The following is a 23,241-nucleotide window of genomic DNA, read 5'->3' on the forward strand; positions in this document are numbered from 1 at the left end:
GCCTGCAGGATGTTTATTTTGACACAGCTGAAAGGCATACCTCCAATTCAGTATGTTCAAAAGCAAAATCTCTATCTTCATCTACAAACATGTTTGTTCTCCTCAATTCCAAGTCTCATTAATTGCAGCTTACCCAAGGAGCGATCAAAATGGAAAAAAGCAAATGTCACTAACAGAACTTCCTACAAATTTCAGAGAAAACATAATGCCTAAAATACGAGGTATTCTGCCAGGTCCTGGAGTAAGAACATGACCAGGAGACAGATTCTGCCTTTAAAGAATTTCATTCTGGTCATTTATCAAAAAACACTTCTCATATTGAATTGCCATATGACCCAGCCATTCCATTTCCTGGACTATACCTCAAGGTCCTAAAAATATAAAGCAGAAAAGAAATCTTCACCCCTATGCCCATTGCAGCACTACTCACAATAGCCACAATTCAGAAACAACCCAAGTGCCACCAAAGAGATGACTGGATTTAAAAAAACACATACACACAACTATATTACATATACACAATGGAATATTATTTGACCATAAGAAAAGATAAAACCATGCAATTTTCTGCTACATGGATGGATTGAGAGAAAGTATCATACCGAGTGAGGTTAATCAGGTGGACAGACACAGAATGGTCCTTCTCATATGCAGGGGCGAAAAGCGACACAGTTGGAGAATAACAAATGTCAAAGGCAATAGAAATGAAGAACATGAAACTGGTCTTCAATGGAAAGCTTCCCACTGGAGGGTGGGTGGCAGGATAGATCAGGGAAGGGAATCCTATGACAATGGTGCAGAGAAATGGTCATCCTGGAGGAGGATGGGGTTCTGAAAGGAGGTAAAGGGATATGCATGATACCCTATTGGTAACAGCACTGTAAACCATGGTACCTAAAAGGTGGGGGGAAGAGGAAGAGGAAAAAGAGCCTGCTATAGAGGCAGACTGGGGCAGGGGCATGGCGGGCTGAGGGGTTAGGGAAGTGGGTGAGGAGGCAGGAAATTAGGGACACTGGTGGAGGGAATGGACTCTGGGTCAAGGGATTGGTGTTAGAACACTGTACCCCTGGATCTACCCTAAATAACCTTGTAACTTTGCCACTCACTGTGATTCCATGTCTTCTCTCTTTTTTTTCCTTAAAGAATTTAATGCATTTGTTAAATGCAATGTAGCAATGATAAACTCCATGTCTTAAAGATGATCCCTAAGATGCTGAAAACCTAGTCTGGTCAGAATAGGGTCAAAAGGCAGCCTCCTGGAGGAAATGGGCACCGACCTCAGCTAATGATGAACTGGGTTTGAACCCAGCTCTTCAGGCTCCCGAACCAGCACTGTTTCTACCAGTCCATACATCTTCTCAATCACTAATCCTCTCTTAAGTCTTACCTCCCACAGCCAGTAAAATACCAAATCCTGCTGAGTTTTCATATTTCTTAAATTGCATTAGATCCAGACCTACTATTAATGATTTAGTTCATTATCCTTCCCTGTGATGCCAAAAGGCTTGAATTGTTCTTTAAGCATAAAGAATGTGTGCATGCATATGAATCACACACAAAAAAAGTCAGATCAGAACTACTTCATCTTCCCCAACATGAGATTTGCCTATTTATCTATTTTCCCTGGTTACAATAAAAAAAATGCTCCTGGTCTTAGTCTTACCTAGGATTAGTTCTGATGCCAGTTAGGACATAGTTCTAAACCAGTTCCTCCCCCCCTTTTTTGGGGGGGTGGCAGGGACCCACCTGACAATGCTCAGGGTTAATCTTGGCTCTGCACTCAGGAATCACTCCCGGCAGTGCTTGAGGGATCATATGGGTGCCAGGGATTGTACCTGGGTATGGGTGTCAGGGATTGAACCTGGGTATGCAAGGCAAGGGCACGACCTACTGTAATATTGCTCCGCCCACTTCCCCACCCACCCGAGCTCCCCACCCCACTGATTTTCTTTTTAATTCTACTTTGAGAGATGTCACATGGTGACTCTTTTTCTAAGTACCATTTCTAAGTCCCAACTCCCAACTATTTATCTCTTGCTCTAATATCTCATATGTACATCAAATTCGTACATTTAAATACCAACTTACTATCTCAACTTGTCTAAGGATACCTCCAGGCCCCCTAAAATGCAATCTGTAACAGAAACACATTCCAGCTGATATATTTCTGTAACCTAATGCATAATGCCTGGGGGTAATCAAATAAGTTGACTGGAGAAATAGTACGGGGCGAAGGCACTTGCCTTGTATATGAGCTATGCCAATTAGATCCCTGCACAGAATATGGTCCCTGACCACTGCCAGGAGTGACCGAGTAAGTCCTGAGCACTGTTGGGTGTGGCCCCCAAATCTACATAAATAAGAATCTGCTGACTGAACAAATGCTGCTTTGTGGACAAGAGTTCCTGAATGGGACAGGGCTGTCCCAGAGAGCCTTTAAGAGTTTGGAACTCTGTAGGCTTCATGTACATTTCAGGAGGAAAGGAAGAAGAGACTGTCAAAAAGCTTCATTAGTGTGATAATGAATCCTCCTCTTCAATGATGCTCACCTGGGATAGTGGTGCTCCCTAAACCACAAGGAATAGTTTCATCAAACTTGCCTGTTAAGAATCACCAGGGAGACTTTTATAATAACAGATTTCCAGGCTTTCCAATCTACCATTCCACTCTACTAATTTAGGATTTCAAAGGCTTACAAGTCAATTTCATAAACAAGTGACCCTGGTGATCCTCACTGATGAGTTGGAGAAAGCTGGCTGTAGAAACTCTTGCCTGCTAGTATTAGCACGGAACATTATCAACTTGCTCAGCAGCAGCATTGACACTTGCCTCGAGTCTAACCAAGCCCTCCAGAAATAAACTTAGAAGATGTCCACCTAGTACTTCATTAATTTTATTTCAGAGCACTAGAGGTCACTAGTGCTCTAACATGCCCTGCACTGGGTTGACATCCATGCTTGAGGAAAGGTTTGGCTCTGTTTATTTGGCACATTTTATTTCTAGGGAAACCCCCCTCCCACCCAGAGATGAAAGGGAGTGGTGCTGGGGGTCAAACCTGGAGCTTGACCCATGACATAGGTCACGGGTCATATCTTTTTTAGTCATATCTCTGGCCCCCTTAGCACGAAATTGTGTCAATCCATGCCACAATCAATTTTCCCACCTGAGAGTGAGCCTTTGCCGTGACATATTGCTGTCAGCTTTCAGTGCATTTACCCTTAAAGTTGTTGAAGAATCAGAATTTTAGTTTATTCTTCCAGTCAGTCACTCCTTTTAACTATCATTTTAAGCCTGCCAAGGGTCAATGCTTTGGTGCTTCTCCAAATTCTTACTGCACATGTTCTGTAAACTGAAAACAAGGCCCTTCCAAAAGTTGAATAAATTTATAATCTGCTCCTGACTAAGGAATTAAAATGACAATCGGCAATTAAAGTGAATGATAGCAATTAACAATTTTCTGACAGGCATGCCTCCAAGAATCTCTGAGCCTTAAAGGCAAATTTACTTTTGGTCACAGGGCTATAAAAAGAGGAATTTCTCAAGTGTCAAGTTATTATATACCAAACTATAATTTTAGCTAACCTCAAAGACAGAAGGTAGGAAAGGGTAAGATGAGAAAAGCAGATAGGGATATACTAGGCTATACATCCACTTCAGACTTTCTCTGCATAAGGTAATGAACCGAAATAGAACAACAAAAAAAAACTCTTTTAAATAATACAGAAGAAACTATTCTCCTCCTATTCATTCAGGAAGGTTTAGAGGTTATTTTCTGCAGTAGGACTAAACTTATGGATGTTTATCCGAGTGACAACTAATCTGTACCTTCGCAAACAGATGACTACTCTTGCCTTACAAAGTGGGGTGATATTATTAAGTCAGAAGAATTGGGAAAGAACTAAATTATCAGAGATGCACTCGGGTAAGAGGAAAATGACACTTGGAATCATGCTGGAAACAGCAAATATTTTTCTGAATTAGCAAAACAAATCAAAAGCTTGGCCCACAGACCAAATCAGCCCACCAGCTTGCTTTTATAAATACAGTTTTACTAAAACATACCACCTCCATTTATTTGTATCTCCTTTAGGACTGCTTTCCCACTATAATGGCAAAGTTGAGGAGCTGCAACAGACCACATGGCCTGCAAGATAGAAAAGATTTACAAGACTTTGCCAAAACAATTTGCTGACCCTGACCCAGAGTATTATGTGCTACAGATGAGCTGCCATGGTCCTTCCCCCAGAACATACTGCTGGAGGAAAGGAAAAAGAGCCCTCCCCAGGGGCCCCAGATGGGCAGTGTCGATCCTTGACAACAGTCAGCAAGGAGTTCCACTAGACATCTGGAAAAGTGAGAAAGCATTCAGCCATGACTTTGGATATCATTTCTGAAAGTACTGTTAGGAAGGAAAATGTAAAATGTTTGATTTGGCTACAGAATATTCAAACATTTTATTTTCCTCTTAAGATGTTTCTAGTACATGGAAAAAATAATAATCATAAGGATAAGATCCCAGAATATCAGTATTCTTCTTTGAACTAGTATTTAAGTTCAAGCAATTAGTCAATGGATTTTTTTTTTATGGAGTACTGTTATTTATTCAGCCACTGATTAGCTGATTGAATTGGGCATGAACTCCACCTTACTTTTTTTTCCATAGTTTTATTTATTAACCCCAATAAACCCCCCTCCCACCCCACCCAATGCCCGTGAGGCAGATGATCTCCACTTAACTCTTCTCTACATTGATTACATTCATCATTTCGACAAAAGATGCACCATTATTGTTTAGAATTTCCCCCCCAACAATCAGAATTGCTGAAAAGGCATTGTGAAATACTTTGTTTTCTATAGCTGGTTATGAGAATCATATAATGTTGCGTGGCTGCTATTGCGGCCACGCAATTTTAGATTTCTTCAAAGAGCCAGATAATTTAATTTAGAGACTGGTTTCTGTGCGTCTGGTATTATGGCTGTGCCAGAGAGCTGCTCTTGGGGGGCAACTCAGGACCTCAGTAGGGCGTGAAGGACGAGCCGGTACCACCCTTCTTCCCATGAGACTGCAGTTGCCCCGTCACCGCTGGCTCATACCTGGCTTTCCAATAAGCTCCGAGGAGGCAGCCACCTTGCTGCCGGGGGGGGGGGGGGGGGGGGGCGGGGGGAGAAAGGCGGAAGGGAGCAACACCCTTTCCCTCCCGGGGAGGCATGGCACCGTAGTTTAATGTATGGTCCATTCACTTTTCTGCCGCAAGCTGCCGGGCTCTGGATTAAGTCCTTTTGCCTCTGGAGCCATGGCTGTGCTGGAGAGATGATCGTGGGGGGCAACTCGTGACCTCATTAGGGCGTGAAGGATGAGCCGGTACTGCCCGCCTTCCCATGAGACTGCAGTTGCCCCGTCACCGCCAGCTCATAACTGGCTTTCCAATAAGCTCTGAGGAGGCGGCCACCTTACTGCCAGAGGGGAAAGAGGCGGAAGGGAGCAATACCCTTTCCCTCCTGGGGAGGCATGGTGCTGTAGTTTAACGCATGGTCCATTTACTTTTCTCCTGCAAGCTGCCGGGCTTTGGACTAAGTCCTTTTGCCTCTGGAGCCATGTCTGTGCCGGAGAGCCGCTCGTGGGGGGCAACTCGTGACCTCAGTAGGGCATGAAGGATGAGCCAGTAATGACCCCCTTCCTGTGAGACTACAGTTGCCCCATCACTGCCGGCTCATACCTGGCTTTCCAATAAGCTCTGAGGCGGTGGCCACCTTGCTGCTGGGGGGGAGAAGTTGGAAGGGAGCAACACCCTTTCCCTCCCGGGGAGGCATGGTGCCGTAGTTTAACGCATGGTCCATTCACTTTTCTGCTGCAAGCTGTCGGGCTCTGGATTAAGTCCTTTTGCCTTTGGAGCCATGGCCGTGTATGCGGTCCAGATGCATTTCTGCCAAGTCGCTGGGTTTCGAGATTTGTTTCTGAGTCTCTGGGATCGTGGCCATTAATCAGCTTGATCAGGAGCCAGAGAGGCCATTTGTAGGCGGCGACTCGAGGTCTCGCTGGAATGGGGAGGAAAGGGCTGGTTCCACCACCACTGGTGAGGCCCCGCATGTCTCGTCACTGCAGGCCCAATCCTGACTGTCTTGTGGCCTCTGGAGGATGACGGTCACCAGGCTGCCAAGGGGAACAGGCCAAGGCACAAAACCTATTCCCACCTGGAGTGGCCCAGCATCAGTAACCTACTGCTGGAATAGGACGCATTTCTGCCAAAAGCTTTTGGGTTCCGAGATTCGTTTCTGATCCTCTGGGATCATGGGTGTTAAGTAGTTCGATCAGGAACCAGAGAAGCCATGCCTCCAATTATATAGCTGAGCTGGAGGTGATTTGTGGGTGTGTCTCCCACATACCTAACTTTTGGCCGTTTACTTTCTTGGTAAACTTTGCCCCAAGTTTTTGGGGTCTGGCCAATGGCATAGCAGCAATTTTGGGGTATCTGAAGGCCTGACAGTGCTATCAGGCTGCTGATGCACTCGCCTCACTGGTACAGATTGACCTGCTGGCAGCACCATACCCCCAAGTCAATGGATTTTTTCTTTTTTCTTTTTGGGTCATACCCGGAGTTGCACAGGGGTTACTCCTGGCTCATGCACTCATGAATTACTCCTGGTGGTGCTTAGGGGACCATATGGGATGCTGGGAATTGAACCCAGGTCAGCTGCATTTGCAAGGCAAACGCCCTATCCACTGTGCTATCACTCCAGCCCTGTCAATGGACTTTTTAAATGTGCGTTTTTTAATTCTCAGTAGTCAATAACACTGGTATATGCTCAAGGTGTAAGAGGAGGCTCAGATAAAAAGTACAGGAGCTTGTCTATGTTCTGACTCCAGTCTGATCATCAGCATCACATATGGTTCAATGAGCGACTCCAGGAATGACTCCTGAGCACAGAGCAATGAATGATCACTGAGCACCACCAGATGTGTTACCCCCAAAACAAAGATGAAAGGAGAATAGGAGTGTAAAAAAACCCAAAATTGAAGCTTTTAGAAAAGAAATTTCAAAAGCACACATACTGTGCTAAGGGACACACAGGTGAATGTTATGTATCTTAAAGAATCGTATATGGATCTGAAACGTGGATTTCTGCAAAAGAAACTCGTATCACTAAATGGTTGTTTTTGGTGTTTGAATTTGCTTGGTAAAAACCTGGCTATATGGAGAAAATGAAGTCTGGTAGACTGCAATCTCTCATATTTACATTTTTCACCCCAACTAACCTACCTTTAATGTCCTAACAAAATAACACTTCTAAAGACAACATCTGTTAGTCCCCCAAGCTCAACATTCCTGCTGGGCTAACTCCATAAACACTCCATTTGCTGAGAAAGAACTGAAAATCCCACACTAAAGCATTTCTCCTCAATCACTGGGCTAGAACTCTGACATTAGCTCAGCCCAGACCATGGTTCAAGCTTCCCAGCCATGTTATCAACAGAAGAAATGAATACTTTTGTAAGTAAGGTAACCCTCAGACTCCAATGGAAAGGGGAACAATTATTTTTGGAAACTATGATCAAAGCCATCACAGGACTGATTACTTTGATAAAAGAGTTGAAACCAACAGCTTTGAAGACAACTTTAAAAAAGTGCTATCATGGTAATGATGGGGTCCCAGGAATGCTTAGGATGAAAACGATCATTTTCTTAAGAATGTGTTGCCCCAAAAACAAAACAAATAATGTCATTAGTTGTCTCCAGCAGGGAGGCGGAAAAGTGTGTCATTAGTCTTGAGTATGTTTAAAACAAACAACTTAGGAAAAATACCAGCAGTAAATTCACCAGAATGTTAAACAATAATTCCTTCTGAGTAGTTTGACTTTGGGCAATTTTTCCTGATAGCAGAAAGAATTTCCTTTATTAATACACTATTTTTCTACTATTTCCACCTACCACAACCTTTACTACCCTGAGGTGAAATTTACAGATATAAAACTTAGTGGAAAAAAAAATTTTTTTTTTTGAAATTGACAACATGAATAAAAAATAGTTATAATTAAATATGTATTTCAATATGTAAATTCTTGGTATAATACTACAAAATATCATAAGAAAGTAGTCAGAGGCTTGGACTTAGAAGGAAACCCCCCACAAAAGCAGAAGTCAAACACAGACATGTAGGCCATGTTGTATGACGATGGGATTATACGAATGGCACTGCCATCACAGAGAAAAAAATGGAGAAAAAAGGAGAAAACTATAAATAGGTTTTCCTTTCACCAAGATCATGGTGGTTGGATTTTCAGAACTGCCTCCAGTTATCACTGTCACTGTCCTCCTGTTGTTCATCGATTTGCTCGAGCGGGCCCAGTAATGTCTCCACTGGAGACTTTGTTGTTACTGTGTGTGGCATATCGAATATATCACAGGTAGCTTTCCAGGCTCTGCCGTGTGGGCGAGATACTTTGGGTAGCTTGCCGGGCTCTCCGAGAGGGGCGGAGGAATCGAACTCGGGTCGGTCATGTTTGCTGTGTGCAAGGGAAATGCCCTACCGCTCTGTTATCATTCCTCCAATTCTATGAGCTAGCCTCCAATTATAAAAAAAAAAAAGTAAATCTTTACAAAAAATCAAGTGTGGTTTTGGACTAAGGTGATGGAGAAGTTGTTATCTTTAACTGTCCAGGGAGAAAACAAAAGGCCAAGCAAACAACAGAATAATTGTTTACTACAGGGGACACATTGGGTATGTAGCATCTCTGGCCACTGCCCACTGACTGCATAGAGAGCACCCCCATTCCCATTCAGTCTGATCCCTAAAAGTATCCCTCTGAGATTTTATAACTTCCTCCACAAATGCTCTTGCTGCTTGTGAACCACTGTTTTATTCTTTTCTAAAACTGTTTATTCTTTTCTAAAGTTCATATGTTTTTCTATAATGAAATGTATTTGCTTTATAATAGCAAAGTGTCAGCAGCATTTCAAGCTCATCAGAATTCCTTCACAGAGACATAAGGTCAGGGTTAACTGACATAAACTAATATCCCGCAGGCAGTCAGAGGCAAAATAAAACAAAGAAAGGTTGAAGAGGTTAACCATAAGAACCTTAGTAGTTGATAAACCATCCCCACCCTTGGATAAGAAGTTTGATGAAGATGAGAAACTTCAAGTTATTCTACCCCCAAAACAAACTTCTAACGTAAGCAGAATTCAGTACGTAATAGGAACAGAGGGTCCAAAAATTAGTCTCCTTAAAAGGAAGATGCCAAGAGAAACTTTGTTCTTAAGATAGTTCGGAGAGCTAGGGCGAGAACAAGGCACACGAGTCTGACCCTTATATAGAAAATCACTGCATCTGCTGTATTTTAAGTGTTGTATTTTAATTGCATCTGCAAGGCAAGAGCAAAAGTACAGTGAAAGGAAAGCTCATTCAGGCTACTGTGGAACCAAATACTTCAGTCCACAGTGGCTAGGAGGTAAGCTGCCCACCCACAGAACTGTTCAGCTGCCAATCTCTCAATCAGCATCTCCTTCCTGGGTACCCGCTCTCTTCCACTGCACTCAGCCAGGACAGCTGGCCTTTCTGCAGGTGGAACACCAACTCTCAGGCTGGCAATGATTGGGCTTTTTAGAATAGCCTCTGCTTATTAAATCTCCTCTTACTTTTTTATACTCACAAGGCACATATTATTAAATTTCTCAGACATTTAAAATCCTCTCATAGGGGCTGGAACGATAGCACAGCAGGTAGGGCGTTTGCCTTGCACATGGCTGACCCAGGTTCGATTCCCAGCATCCCATATGGTCCCCTGAGCACCACCAGGAGTAACTCCTGAGTGCAGAGCCAGGAGTAACCCCTGTGCATCGCTGGGTGTGACCCAAAAAGCAAAAAATAAATAAATAAAATCCTCTCATAATACGAACAACTGCCCTTCCTCCCACCCTTACTTTTCTGGATAACGATAAAGAGGTGAAGGGAGAAAAATTCTATTTCATCATCCTTTTTCTTTATAAAAAGGAAGAGAGACTATTTTTTTAAGGGAGTGGTTACAATACTCTGAAAAACACTGCTTTAGTACATAAATAATCACCTGATCGTTCACCTACGTGCCTTTAAACTTGTTCAAACCGTTGCTCTATCTTGACAGTGCGGTCTTGGCCGGGGACATTCCTTACCATATTAGGCAATCAGGCCCCGGAGAGAGGGGAATGCAGAACAGTCCTGTCCTTTACCCAAGAGAAGAACGTCAGCACTACTGCTCTGGGGAGCAGAGAGTGGATAGGAAGTGGACAGGAAGACGGGTATCCTTCAGCAGATAGAGGGGCATCATAGGATTAAGTAACACAATTTTTAAATATTACTTGAAACTAGCAAAAACCAAAACCAACTCCTAGACTAGGTGAAAACTAGGTTGGTTACTGGAGGGAAGGGGTGGGGGGAGGGGGGATATTGCAGAGGCATCATTTAGTGGTGGGACGGCGCAGTGGCCTTGGCTGAGGTAAGTATAAAGTGGTTGGTATAAATCCTGTATGCTTGAGAGGTATGAAGTTATGCTCCTGAAATCCTACAGTACTGTTAATAAGTGATACATTGATTAAGAGACAAAATACTGCTCAAGAGAGGGGCAAAGTCCCAGCAAATAATCAGAGCAAGTTGTGAAAAGCCAGCGCAAATATGTAAAGGAGCTAAAATGTAAAAAGTGTGGTTTTTAGAAATGCTGGCAAAGAAACTTAGTGGGGGGAAGGGGGAGGTAGAGGTAGTAATTTAGGCATGAATATGAAAGCCCAAAGCCTGCTTGACTGACAGAATTTCACAGGAGCTTGATTTGGTAAGGTGTTCAAAGGGTTCTGGGTGAAAGAAAAACAGTTCTTATTCTGTCCCTTTCTTCTCTTTTATTCCGTCCTATATAGTGCAATCCCCTTCGAAATATCTCTTAGGATAGGCATCATATTATGTTGTACTGAATGATTTGAGCTTCTTCACATGGATTAAAATCATCATAAATTCCGTTTGCCTTGCCTGTAAGTATTGTTAGAGCAAGCAATATTAAATAAATGTTAAGTGCCTGCCAACGGGGCAGGGTGAGGGCGGGAGGAAGCCTCGGGACACTGGCGAAGGGAAGGTCACACTGGCGGAGGGACTGGTATTGGGACACTGTCTGCCTGAAACAACTCTATTATGAACAACTTTGTAAATCATGGTGTCTTAAAATAAATTGTGGAAGGTTTCTTCTTGACACCCCACAGCTGCCTCCACGCCAACACCCAACTCCACTGCTTCACGACTAGCATCCGCATCACTTGCATCACTTGTTATCCCGTTGTTCATCAATTTGCTCGGGAGGGTATCAGTAACGTCTCCAACTATCCCTGTCGTGTGCTAACGTAGCCCAATGGTGTACTGGGGGCTCTTTCAGGGTCAGTCGAATGAGGCCCGTTATTGTTACTGTTTTTGGCATATCGAATATGCCACAGGGAGCTTGCCAGGCTCTACCTCATGGGGGGATACTCTCAGTTGCTTGCTGGGCTCTCCAAGAGGGATGGAGGCTTTCGGGTTGGCCTCTAATTGCTACCAGCCTCTGTAGAGACCATGGACCCACACAAACCCCAGGCACACCCGTTATCGGGCTGAAACCTCCGTGGTCTTCTTGGAACCAGCACCCCCCCTGCGCCCCCACTGAGCTTCTGGAGGCTCTAGCAGCCACACCCACATCCCCGCAGCCACTGCTATGCAAACCCATCCATCAGCCCAGCTTTATAGACTCACGACTAAATCTGGGAAGAGATGCAAGCCAAGCTGCTAAAATTCATGGGTACACAGGTCTCTCAGCTGAAAACTCTAGGGCACCCGCAGGAGGGGGGTGGGCCGAGTCTTCACCCTGCCCAAAACTCCTGCAGCCACACCCACACCCCACAGCTGCTGCCACGGCAACAGCCCAACTCCACTGTTTCATAAATAATTTCTGCAGAAACACCAGACCAAGGCAAATTCCAGGTGCACCGGTTTCCAGGCTGAAAAACTCAGGGGTCTTCTTCAAGTGAGAGCAGACTGCCTTTCTCCCTGGAAGTCACTCCCACATTCCACAGCTGCCACCATTCACTGCGCAGTTCTACAGATCCCGGAGCTCATGGCTGTGTATTCCATGGTACTAAAATCCCAGCAGAACACACCAAATCAGATGGGGAAGTAGCAGAGAAGCCAACTAAGCTCAATAAACTGTCATTATGCACAGAGAAGGCTCAACTAGCAACAAAGAGTTTTCTAAACCATCAGAAAAGAACTTAATGATCCCATGGTGTGACATAGCAATTTTCATAAATTTTCTTTTATTGATTTTTATTGCATAATTCCATTAGCCCATTTGGTTGTGACAAGTAATATAAAATAAATTATTTTGTGCCTGCTAAGGGGTCAGGTTTGAGGAGTGTTTGGAGAAACGAGGACAGCAGTGGAGGGCTGGTCACACTGGTGGTGGGCTTGGTGTTAGAATCCTGAATGCCATTAACAGCTGTATTATTAACAACTTTGTAAACCACAAGTTCAAATAAAGTGAAAAACAAAATTCTCTCTTAAAACACTACCTGTGTGTTGGAGAGATAGTAATGTGGGTAGGGCACTTGCCTTGCAAATACCTGACCCAAGTTCAATCCCAGCACACCATATGGTGCCCCAAGCCCCACCAGAAATGATCTGAGAGCCCAGAGCCAAGAGTAAGCCCTAAAGCCCAAGTCTCTCCAGGTGTGTGGCCCCCAAACCAACCAACCAAACAAACAAAACACAACAACAACAAAAACAAACCTGCAGGTATGTTTCAGAACACAGAAATATGTTGAAATAACTAAAGAGTTTGGCCTACTTTTTCTTTTTTGACTTGCTATTCATGATTCATTCTTCTGGGTAAATCAATGAATAAATTTAAAAATCACATGATTCTAAGGTCAATAAAAGTACTACAAAAACCCTTAGTCTCATCCAGGCTTAAGAACCTAATGATTTGGAAAATAATTGGAACGGATTGCAATTATTATCTAATTATTATTAATTATTATTTAATTATCAAACTCATTTCATTTCACAAATATTGATTCATTTTTATTTCACAACTCTAATTCATTTTCATTTCATACTTGAAGCTGTAGATGGTATTATTATCCCTGCTTTATAGAGACGAGGAAACTGAAGCATAGAAAGACTGGCAACTTAGCCAAATGAGTTAAGAGGTCAGGCTGCTGTCTGACTTAGTTCATGGGTTTGCATCCTTAACTACTAAGCCATATTGTTAGTCTTAACACTATATCACGTGAGCTATATAACTGAGACGAAAATTCAACTGGAGGTATAGAACCATAGAATAGGAACTTAGCTGTGTGATACTGACAAGTTAATCTCTTTGGGCCTCAACTGTTATCTTTAAAAATGAGTTCAATTAGATGGTCTTTTAAGTCACTTTCAGCTCTACAATTCAAAGTCTATAGTAATTGCTGTTTTAGCCATCCAAGCTAAATCAGATTTTAGTGTACAATAGCATGCAGAAATAACTTCTGCAAAGAAAGCCTCATCTAAAGCTAAATGAAAGGGCTAGTTGTTCAAACATGTCATGAAGCTCAGGAAAATTAGCCAAAGCAAAGAAGATAAAAACCTAAATCAACTCTAAAAGAGTATTTGTAAATATGGTTTTAATTGATCTCCAAGGTAACAGAAACAATCTTGTCACATTCCTGCACTTCTAAGGCTTGCAGACAAGGTCTGGTGCAGAGAAGCAACCATTTTGATCTTAAAAGACATCAGGATGCACTGCGTCCTCCAGTTCATCGATTTGCTCGAGCAGGCCCAGTAACATCTCCATTGTGAGACTTGTTACTGTCTTTGGCATGTCACATATAGAATACATCATGGAGAGCTTACCAGGCTTTGCTGTGCGGGCGAGATACTCTCGGTAGCTCGCCAGGCTCTCTGAGAGGGGCGGAGGAATCGAACCCGGGCCGGCTGGGTTGGCCGTGTGCAAGGTAAACGCCTTACCTGCTGTGCTATCGCTCCAGCCCATCAGGATACAGGGAAAAAAAAAAGACATCAGGATGCTCTGGGATGTCCAGCTCTGCCATGCCACCATGCAACATCCGGCAACAGAATGAGCAGAGCTCACGGGGAGCATTCTCACTTAGGTGGAGGGGAAAAATGATGAAACAGCAATAACAAAGCCATCCATTGGCCTCTGATGGTTGGTTTGGAAAAGGGGGGAAATGGCCACTGGCCATTGTATTCTCAGAGGCCAGTCTCTTCTTCTGCCACTTCTCACAATGAACTTCAGAGTGACACTTGAGGCACTACTTTGGACTGGCTTCCCTGTTGATATTCCCTTACTTAGTAATCTATTCCAATTTCACGGCTTTAAGTACAGTTTATATATATACATACTGACGGCCAAGTTTATATAGCCTCTCTAGATACTCACTTAACTCCAGACTCCTACCTCCAATTCTCCTCTCAACATTTCTAAGTGAATGTTAATCAGCCATCAAATATAACACTTCTGAAAACAAAACCAAAAGCCGACTTTGCCACCAACAGTCTATTTCTTCCACGATCAATGCCACCGCTTTAATGAAAACCACTCTTTTGGTTGTCTTAGCTAAAAGCTATGGTGTGAATCTTGATTCCTTTCCTCTTACCCTATATCCAACTCAATAGCAAATCTTGTTGGGGTTCCCTGCAAAACAGATCCTGAATATAAAACTTCAGCATCCCAGTACCTGCTCCTTAAGCAGGTCCAAACCACCAAGTTTTCCCCTGAAATGTTGTAATAATCATTATATTATTATATAATATTACTACCTTATATCCTGGCTTCCACCCAAATCCCCTTAGATAATTACCCTTTAAAAATAGTATAAATGCATCATTCTTCTATATGAAACTCTACTGTGATGATTCACTTATTCACTTAAAAAAAAAAAAAAACAGAGTCCTGGATCAGTGGTTGGGCAAATGCCTTGCATCTGTGAAAAAAGAAAAAGTCCTTACAATGACTGACGGCAACTTAGGGATTATTGGCATATGGCAGGGGTGGGGAATGTCTGGCCTGCAAAATCAGGTGGTCTGGCCTTGGGACATTGCAAGACAGATGTATACTTCTCACTGGCTGTCCACAGCCCACTGGGCATGCTGTACCCCTGAATCTTAATATTCTTTTAAGTTGTCCACCAGGAAAGATATTCCTTCATTGGAAAAAGGTAAGATGCTTCTAGCAAAATCAATTTAAAGACAATGTAATCTAAGAAAGCAAAGCAAAACAAAACAAAATCAAACATGTAGCCTGAATTTTAAAAAATTTTAAAAAGAATAGGGAATGGAGAAGGAGGTAAGCCTTAATTCAGGATAGGCTGCTTCACTGCAGTCAAATAGAAAGGTTCCCTGTGGCAGTTTACCCAGTGAAGAACTCAAGTACGGCAACAGGCCTTAATGTCATGGACTGGAACAGGCTTTAACTTCTCTGGGCCTCAGTTTTCTCCGGTTTTGTTTATTTATTTAGTTTAGGTATTTTTAATTTGGCCACATGCGGTTGTGCTCAGGGTTTACTCCTGTAGACTTAAGGGCCATAGGAGACGCCAGGTATTGAACCCAGGCTGGCCCAGGCAAGCACCTGACCCACCACTGTACTGTACCACTCTGGCCCTGGGCCTCAGTTTTCTTAACTGTGAAATGAAGTTTCTAATTTAGGCTGATTCTAAATTCCTCTCCAATTCTAAGATATGACAAGCACCCTTACTACCCTGGGATGCAAGTACCCCTACTACACTGAACTGGGTTCTTCGAGGGTTACTTTAAAACAAAAGTGACCTGACTCTGGCTCAGCTTCATCTGGACCCATTCTGTTTATCGCATCCTTTCTCTTGACCACTTGTGCCCTCTAGTGAGAAATTCAATTGTACAACAGAAATGGATTTGAAAAGTTGGCTCCAGGGGAGGAAACAGCAGACAGGAAGGGTGAGAGAAGAAGGCAGTAGGTAAAACTTCTTGTGTAGCAAAAAGCATGCAGGCCAGAGATCCAGGTGAAAGGTCATGACCCATGTGTTCAGAAGCAACCAACATTCTCTGCAATCCCTACCAGAGAGCAAGCAAGCTCCTGAACAGGAAGGCTTCTGGGCATATAACTTAAATGACCTCCATATTAAGATTTGGAATCCGTTACTTTTTCCTTAACAAGAAAAAGGATTTATTATGACTTTTAGAGACTCTTACATACCAAATGTAACTATCAGACTTGCGTTGTTAAGGAGCTGTAAAGATTTTTTTTTTTTTTTTTTTGCTTTTTGGGTCACACCTGGCAATGCACAGGGGTTAGTCCTGGCTCTGCACTCAGGAATTACTCCTGGAGGTGCTCAGGGGACCATATGGGATGCTGGGAATTGAACCCGGGTTGGCCGCGTTCAAGGCAAATGCCCTACCCGCTGTGCTATCACTCCAGCCCCGAGGAGCTGTAAAGATATTTTTTTATAGAGTCATTCTGAGGCAGATACAGTTATTTTATTTTTTTTTATAATGTAGGAGTATTGCTACTTATTCAGCCATTGATTAAACAGATACAGTTGTTTAAAATTAAATTGTATATTTGCAAATCTGTGCAATTTATTTATTGTAAATTTTAAAAAAATAGATGCTGAAGTCTTAGAAACTGTTAACTTTTTTTTTTTTTGGGCCACATGGCAATGCTCAAGGGTCACTCCTGGGTCTGCACTCAGTAATCACTCCTGGTGGTACACAAGGGATCCTGTAGGATGCTGGGCTGCATACAAGGCAAGCACCTCACAACTTGTATCTCTCCAGCACCCCCGGAAGAGTTCTAACTTAAAATAGATTCCACTCCTCTTGGGGAGCACACTAAGGCATAGAAGAAAACCAATATGCTTTCATGGCTGATATAATGTCACTGATTCCCAAACCAAGGCAAGAGCAAACTTCCCTTGTTTCTCAGCGGTCTCCATGCTGGACAGTCCCCAATGCCACTGAGACAGAATGACCTTCCCTCTGGCTGGTCATCTTTGCTGCCGCCAAGTGGGCTCTGCTGTCTAATGGCAGGACACGGGGTGTAGGAGAGAGGACGATCAGAAGATAATACTGATTCTCTTGAAGTAGAATTGCAGAGATTTTCAACCAAAGTAACTGGTTTAGACACAGTAAGCTATTCGCTCTTATAAGATTCACACAGTAAAAACCAGTGGATACTTCAAGTGATCAGGTGAATGGAATCTTTATCAGTCTGACAATTACATTTCATGTCAAACCTCAACAGTCTTTGCTTTCCCTCATTTCAGAAACATTTCCTACGATTCTAAGTCAATAGTCCTAAAATAAACTTGTTTGGGAAGCACTGCATGTATAACAGCTCCGTTTTCCTTGATTGAAGCCCTAGGTCAGTATTTTTCCGTGTGAAGAAGTTTTAAAAAGTAGACACAAAGATTCACAAGCAAAAAGGCATTCCCCTATAACAAAGCCTCCCTTATTATAATTCCTCTTAAGGACTGAAATGGCCTCTCCTGCTCTCTTGAGATTACAGTCCATTTCAAGTGCTTTGTAATCTATTACTCAGATTCTCTCTTTAGGTTATCTTAGTATTCCCCAAAGCAACTGTCTCTGCATTCCTCTCCAAAAGCTTCCCCAGCCTCTTGAAATTCAGTTGTCTGCACACGTGCATGCCTGCATACATGTATCCGTGCATACACACACACACACACACACACACACACACACGCGCGCATGCATGCACACACCATCACAAGAGAACATCTCTGTGCTACTTCCACATGACATAGTTTATCCTTGTGAAGAAACCCTCATTTCAACCAAGGGTAGGCAATTCTCTGCTTTGTCACCATAAGAAATGATAGGCACTGCCCTCTGGTAGGTGACTATGGACTCTTTGGATTTTGACAGAAGTAAAGACACATTAATGATTAAAATAGTGCTTCTATTACCTCTGCTACACATGCGTTAATTGCTGATATCCTAAGAACACATTTCCAGACTACAAACCTTAGGCAACAAACAGGCCTCTTTTCACATCACTTCTAACCAAAAATGTAGTCTCGATTTAGTTAAAACCAAATCACTTGCTTCCTAATAAATGGAACCACAGAGAAAATCATTAACCTTTTATCACCTCTGAGTGACTGGCATTCACACTCCAGGAGAATCAGGAGAGCTGGACTCAGGACAGCTCCTGACAGGCCTTAAAGTGTCTGCGTTTCATAGCGCTAGGTGGCTCACTTTATTTCAAAGTCAAATATAAATTACTTTTGGACCGATGTTTTACATACTCTACATGTATGTTCATTTCTATTAATGTAGACCCCTGAGAGAGAGAGAGAGAAACACTCTTCACATTTCTTCCCAAGATTTCAGAGTGCTTTATACACATCAATAATGTACTTGCAGAGAGAAAAAGAAGACAGGTACCATAGCTGTCTTAGCACCTGTATAACACTGCCCACAGTGTTAGGGATTGACAGTGGGCACAGAAAACTCATAGGAAACTGGTCCAAGAACGTGGACACTGTTACGACGTGCAGAAAAGCAGCACCAGCAGCACCTGCCACAGGTCTCAGAGGCACGTCTGGTTCCAAACTCCCCTCAGCCAGAACTGGCACTGGGTCTGCTCTTTCTTCTGTGGAAACTGCATGCACAGGAGCAAGCAGTGTCCAGCAGTAATGTGCCTCATTGACTTGTCACTTACCCATGATTCTTTCCCCTCTCCGGAGCCACCAGTTTCATCGTCCTGAAAAGGATGGAGAGAGGGAAACAAGAGGGTTATGGTCACAGATGTCCTGGAAAGCCACAGGGGCAGCTCCCAGCCATGATGCATCCTGACCCATCAATCACGGGCAATGGGAAGCGGATGCCCAGAGAGGCTGTCCCTGCTTCTTTACCAGCCGCCAGAGACAGGCAGCTTAGGAATGTCACCTGCATTCAAGAAAAAAAAATCAAGTCCAGTGAACCATAGTGGGGAAAGGGGCCTCGTGAAAAACAGACTTTCTTTCATCTTCCTCAACAGCGATCAGGGTATCTGGTTCCATGACAATGAAATGCTCCCATCTAGACAATGATTTTAGATAAAAAGCTACTTCGATAAAAATAAATAAATGCTGTTTTATTTCTGATTCACTCCAACGAGGCAGTGAAAACCCTGGATCTCTTCACTACTGGCCACTTGATTTTTAAAAATTTCATGGGGCTAGTTGTGACAGTTACAGCAGTATAGAGGGGAGGGCGTTTGCCTTGCATGTGGCCCACCCAAGGTTCAATCCTTGACGTTCCATATGGTCCCCGGAGCACTACCAGGAGTGATCCCTCAGTGCAAGGCCAGAATTAAGCCCTGAGCACTGCCTGGTTTGGTCCCCAAAGCAAAACAAACCCATAAATAAGTACACTCCAGTAACAAGGTCTGAGGGAGAAGGATATAGTAAAAGGGGGTGAGTTAAAGCACTGCGTGTGTAAAGAAGCGCAGGGGCACCTATCTTTATTTGAAAGTTACAGTTCATCTATTTTTGTACTATTTGTCCCCTTTCCCTGACACAGTAAAACCAAGGCAAATAAATTATCTTACTTGTAGATTTTGACTTCCTTGAGATTCTTATAGTGTAGCCATCCTACATCATTCAGTTTGAATCTCTGCTGGTAATATGGGGCAGAAAGATACTGCTGACCAGGGAATATCAGGATGCACTGCCAACAGTTGCTAAGCTTTGTTGCTGTTTATTTGGCTGTGTAAATTTCCAGTTTCTTACTGTTTACTGCCTGCCTACATGGGCCCACCACTGTCTGAGGAACTGGGCATCCAGAGGGAACAGACCCAAAACACTCAGACTAGCTGTGTCTTTCTTCTTTCCCTCAGTCGTGCCATCTTCACTATCTGCAAAATGCATGGCAGTGCTGAGGAGCTCTTCTCTGAACTCCACAGAAAGGACAGTGGCCGAGGGTGATCTGAGGGGACTCAGCACTGATCCACCCACTTACATCCGTTATCCAAATGCCTGTGCCTCTCCGCCGCTCCTTGGGCCGTCTCCTGTCACGAGTGGACAGCCTGTTGGAGGACTGGTCATCCAAATCCACTTCTTCTCTCTCTGGCCAAAGATAAAACACAGGACGGCCTGTAAGACTCTGGAGGGCGCGCACGAGGAGGGGCCTGCCCCTTCTGAACCCCTACGTACCATTTTTGTCCATTTCCTGTGCAGCTGCAGCGTCTGTGGTACTCTCTGAACTCTCAGAATCCGGAGCTGAGTATCTGCTTGTCCGCAGATGGGCGTAGAGGGAGGGTTTTGATGCAGAAGGAGACACTGGTGTTGTGGATTTGTCAGCCTGAGCTGAACACCTCAGGCGGCGATAGACAGGCTGGAAATGACCCACAGGGGGAGAGGTAAGAATCAAGTCCAACCAGAGGAGGACAGCAGATCGATTCCCAATGAGGACTTTGGGGCTGGAGGTGTGGCTCAACTGGCCTCGCATGTGAGAGGTCCTAGGTTTGATTCTTGGTATCGTGTGAACCCTAACAGAATTGCCCTCACCCTCGCCTCCATGACAGCAAAAATTAAGAAATAAAATGAGGGTCAGAGAAACAGTAGTGGTCGAGGCATTCGCCTTGTATGGGGCTACACTGAGAAATGGCTCCTGGCACCACATAGGGTTCGCGAGCACACCGGGTGTACCCCACCTTTCAATAAAACAAAATAAAGGCCAGAAAGAAGCACAAGGAGTAAGGCACTTGTCTTGTATGCAGCTCATGCCAGTTCAAATTCCTGGCACCTTCTATATGATCCCCTGAGCACCACCAAGGGTCACTACTGAGCACAGAGCCAAAATATAGCCCCGGGCATAGCAAGGCTGAACCCTCAAATTCAAATAAATAAAATTAAAAATGCACTCCTCCATCACCAAGAGCACAGGAAAAGGTAGCAGAAACTCATTAGGTAGCTACTGAGTTGAATTAAAGTTCATCAACCGTAAAGAAATAGCCTCTGGATTTCTATTCTGAAAATACCATCATGTTGCAAGCTTCTCAGGAAAATTATTCCTAACTGACCTAAAGGCACTAGGTAGTACCTTGCTGGTAAAAAATTATTTCATTTTGGAATGAAAATAGAAAGGATGATGACCTTTTTAAGATGCAGAACTGAAAGACAAGGTTTCCATAAGCAAACAAAAAAAAATCAAGAACATGAAAATATTATATGAAAAGAAAGACCAAACTGGAGCAGTCTACTAATTCCTGAAAATGCTACATAACCTAGCTTATAGAAATTTTCTAAAAATTCCCAATTTCCCCTTTGAATTTTTTCTGTAAGTTCCCCCCAAAAATTAGAACAGATAAGATGACCTGACAACAATAAGCCTTAATTTGGTTTAATGAAAATGCAGTGACAGAGAAATTCTTACCTCACATGAAATTATATATATGTATATATATACACATATATATACATACACACACACACACACACACACACACAGTAGCTTGCCGGGCTCTCTGAGAGAGGCAGAGGAATCGAACTCAGGTCTGCCAGGTCGGCCGCGTGCAAGGCGAATGCCCTACCGCTGTGCTATATACACATATATAAATATGTATATATAATTACAAATTATAAAAAATATAACAAATAGGCCCTCCCGTTGATCATCGATTTGCTCGAGCGGGCCCAGTAACGTCTCCATTGGAGACTTTGTTGTTACTGTGTCTGGCATATCGAATACTCTCGGTAGCTTGCCGGGCTCTCCGAGAGGGGCGGAGGAATCGAACTTGGGTCGGCCATGTTGGCTGCGTGCAAGGCAAACGCCCTACCGCTGTGCTTTCGCTCCAGCCCTATAACAAATAGGGGACTACAGCAATAGTATAGCAGGGAGAAGTGTTGCCATGCACGTGGTCAATCTGGGTTTAATCCCCAGCATCCTATGTGGTCCCTTGAGCCTGCCAGGAATGTTTCCTGAGTTTAGAGCCAGGAGTAAGTGCTGAGCGCTGCTGGATGTGGCTCAAAAAAACAAAACAAACTGAAAAATCCACAAACTACTGTAAGCTTTAATGTAAGGCAGAAGTTAATTCAAATTCTAGCCACAACACTTACTAGCTCTATAATCTTAAATGGTGTTTAACACCTCTGTGCTTGGGCTTCTTCAGATGTGATCGTGGGATAATATTTCCTCAGTGGGAATAAGGAGAGTTAAAGGAGACAGTCTGTGTTAGGGCCTCAGAACAGTACCTGATACTAAGCACTCAATGAATAACAGCTGAGAGAACACTGGTCTCCATTAGTTTGCAAAGCCTGGTGACTCAGAGATAAGGATCTAAGGAAGGAAGGAAGGATCATCTCCCAACCTCTAGACTGTAAAATGCATCATCACAGCTGGATGCTGCTGAGAGTGACAGGAGTGGCACTGAGCCCTACACAGGCACAACAACAGGTAATTGGATAATTGGAATAATTGGAACAATCCCAGGGAAACCAGAAGTGACATTCACTCTAAAAAGAACTCACCCCCTTGACAACCAGCTCCACCTGGGAAATGGAACAAAAGCCAACAAATCCATCCCAATAGTGACATCTTGTGGTATGGGGTTAAGGGGCACTTTGGAAACATTTAGGTTTGCTGGAATTACTATGCTTAAGAGTGCAAACAGCGACACTGGCCTGCCTAGTTTCAGTTATTTGTTTAACCATGTCTTGGCATATGAAATGATGAGTGAGTTTCTTAATCCCATTGTCTCATGCTGTGCTGGAGGGGGCCTGAGCTGTGCTCAGGGACTGGGATCCACTCCTGGCTATTCAGGCCGGATGGTTCAGTGATCGGGCTGGTGCTGCAGTGGTCTTGTGTGTATGGCCCTGGGGGCTGTACCCAGTGGTGCTCTGAGCACCATTTATGCTGGGATTCAACTGAGAAGACCACAGGCAAAGTATGCATGCACTCCAAGCCTTTGAGCTACTGCCCAGACCCTTTCCTCTTATTTAAAGTAGGATAATATCCACCTGAGAGTTGATCTGAGGATTAAACTAGTTAATAAATGCAAAAACTACAAAACAATTGGTATAATGCATGCATAAAGTTAATATTCAAAAAGTGCTTATATTTCTACTTGAATTTTATTATAAAAAAGTTTATTTTTGGGGGGGTCTCACCTGGAGATGCTCAGGGGTTACTCCTGGCAGTGCTCAGGGATCATATGGGATACTGGGAATTGAACCCAGGTCGGCCACATGCAAGGAAAACACCCTACCCACTGTGCTA

General features: G+C 43.5%; 1 protein-coding gene across 3 annotated transcripts in view; it reads right to left on the bottom strand.

The window, feature by feature from the left end:
• PPP1R12B (protein phosphatase 1 regulatory subunit 12B) overlaps positions 1 to 23,241 on the bottom strand; it is a 250,443-nt gene that overhangs the window by 69,021 nt on the left and 158,181 nt on the right. For all 3 annotated transcript variants that reach the window (XM_056110653.1, XM_056110652.1, XM_056110651.1), the window contains exons 16-18: positions 20,178 to 20,358; positions 19,984 to 20,090; positions 18,704 to 18,745 (exon numbers count right to left, since the gene is read on the bottom strand). In XM_056110653.1, the coding sequence (XP_055966628.1) occupies positions 18,704 to 18,745; positions 19,984 to 20,090; positions 20,178 to 20,358 (330 nt within the window). The remainder of the gene's footprint in view (positions 1 to 18,703; positions 18,746 to 19,983; positions 20,091 to 20,177; positions 20,359 to 23,241) is intronic.

Source organism: Sorex fumeus, unplaced genomic scaffold (assembly GCF_029834395.1).
Source record: "Sorex fumeus unplaced genomic scaffold, SorFum_2.1 ptg000010l, whole genome shotgun sequence".
In the NCBI taxonomy this organism is placed as follows: domain Eukaryota; kingdom Metazoa; phylum Chordata; class Mammalia; order Eulipotyphla; family Soricidae; genus Sorex; species Sorex fumeus.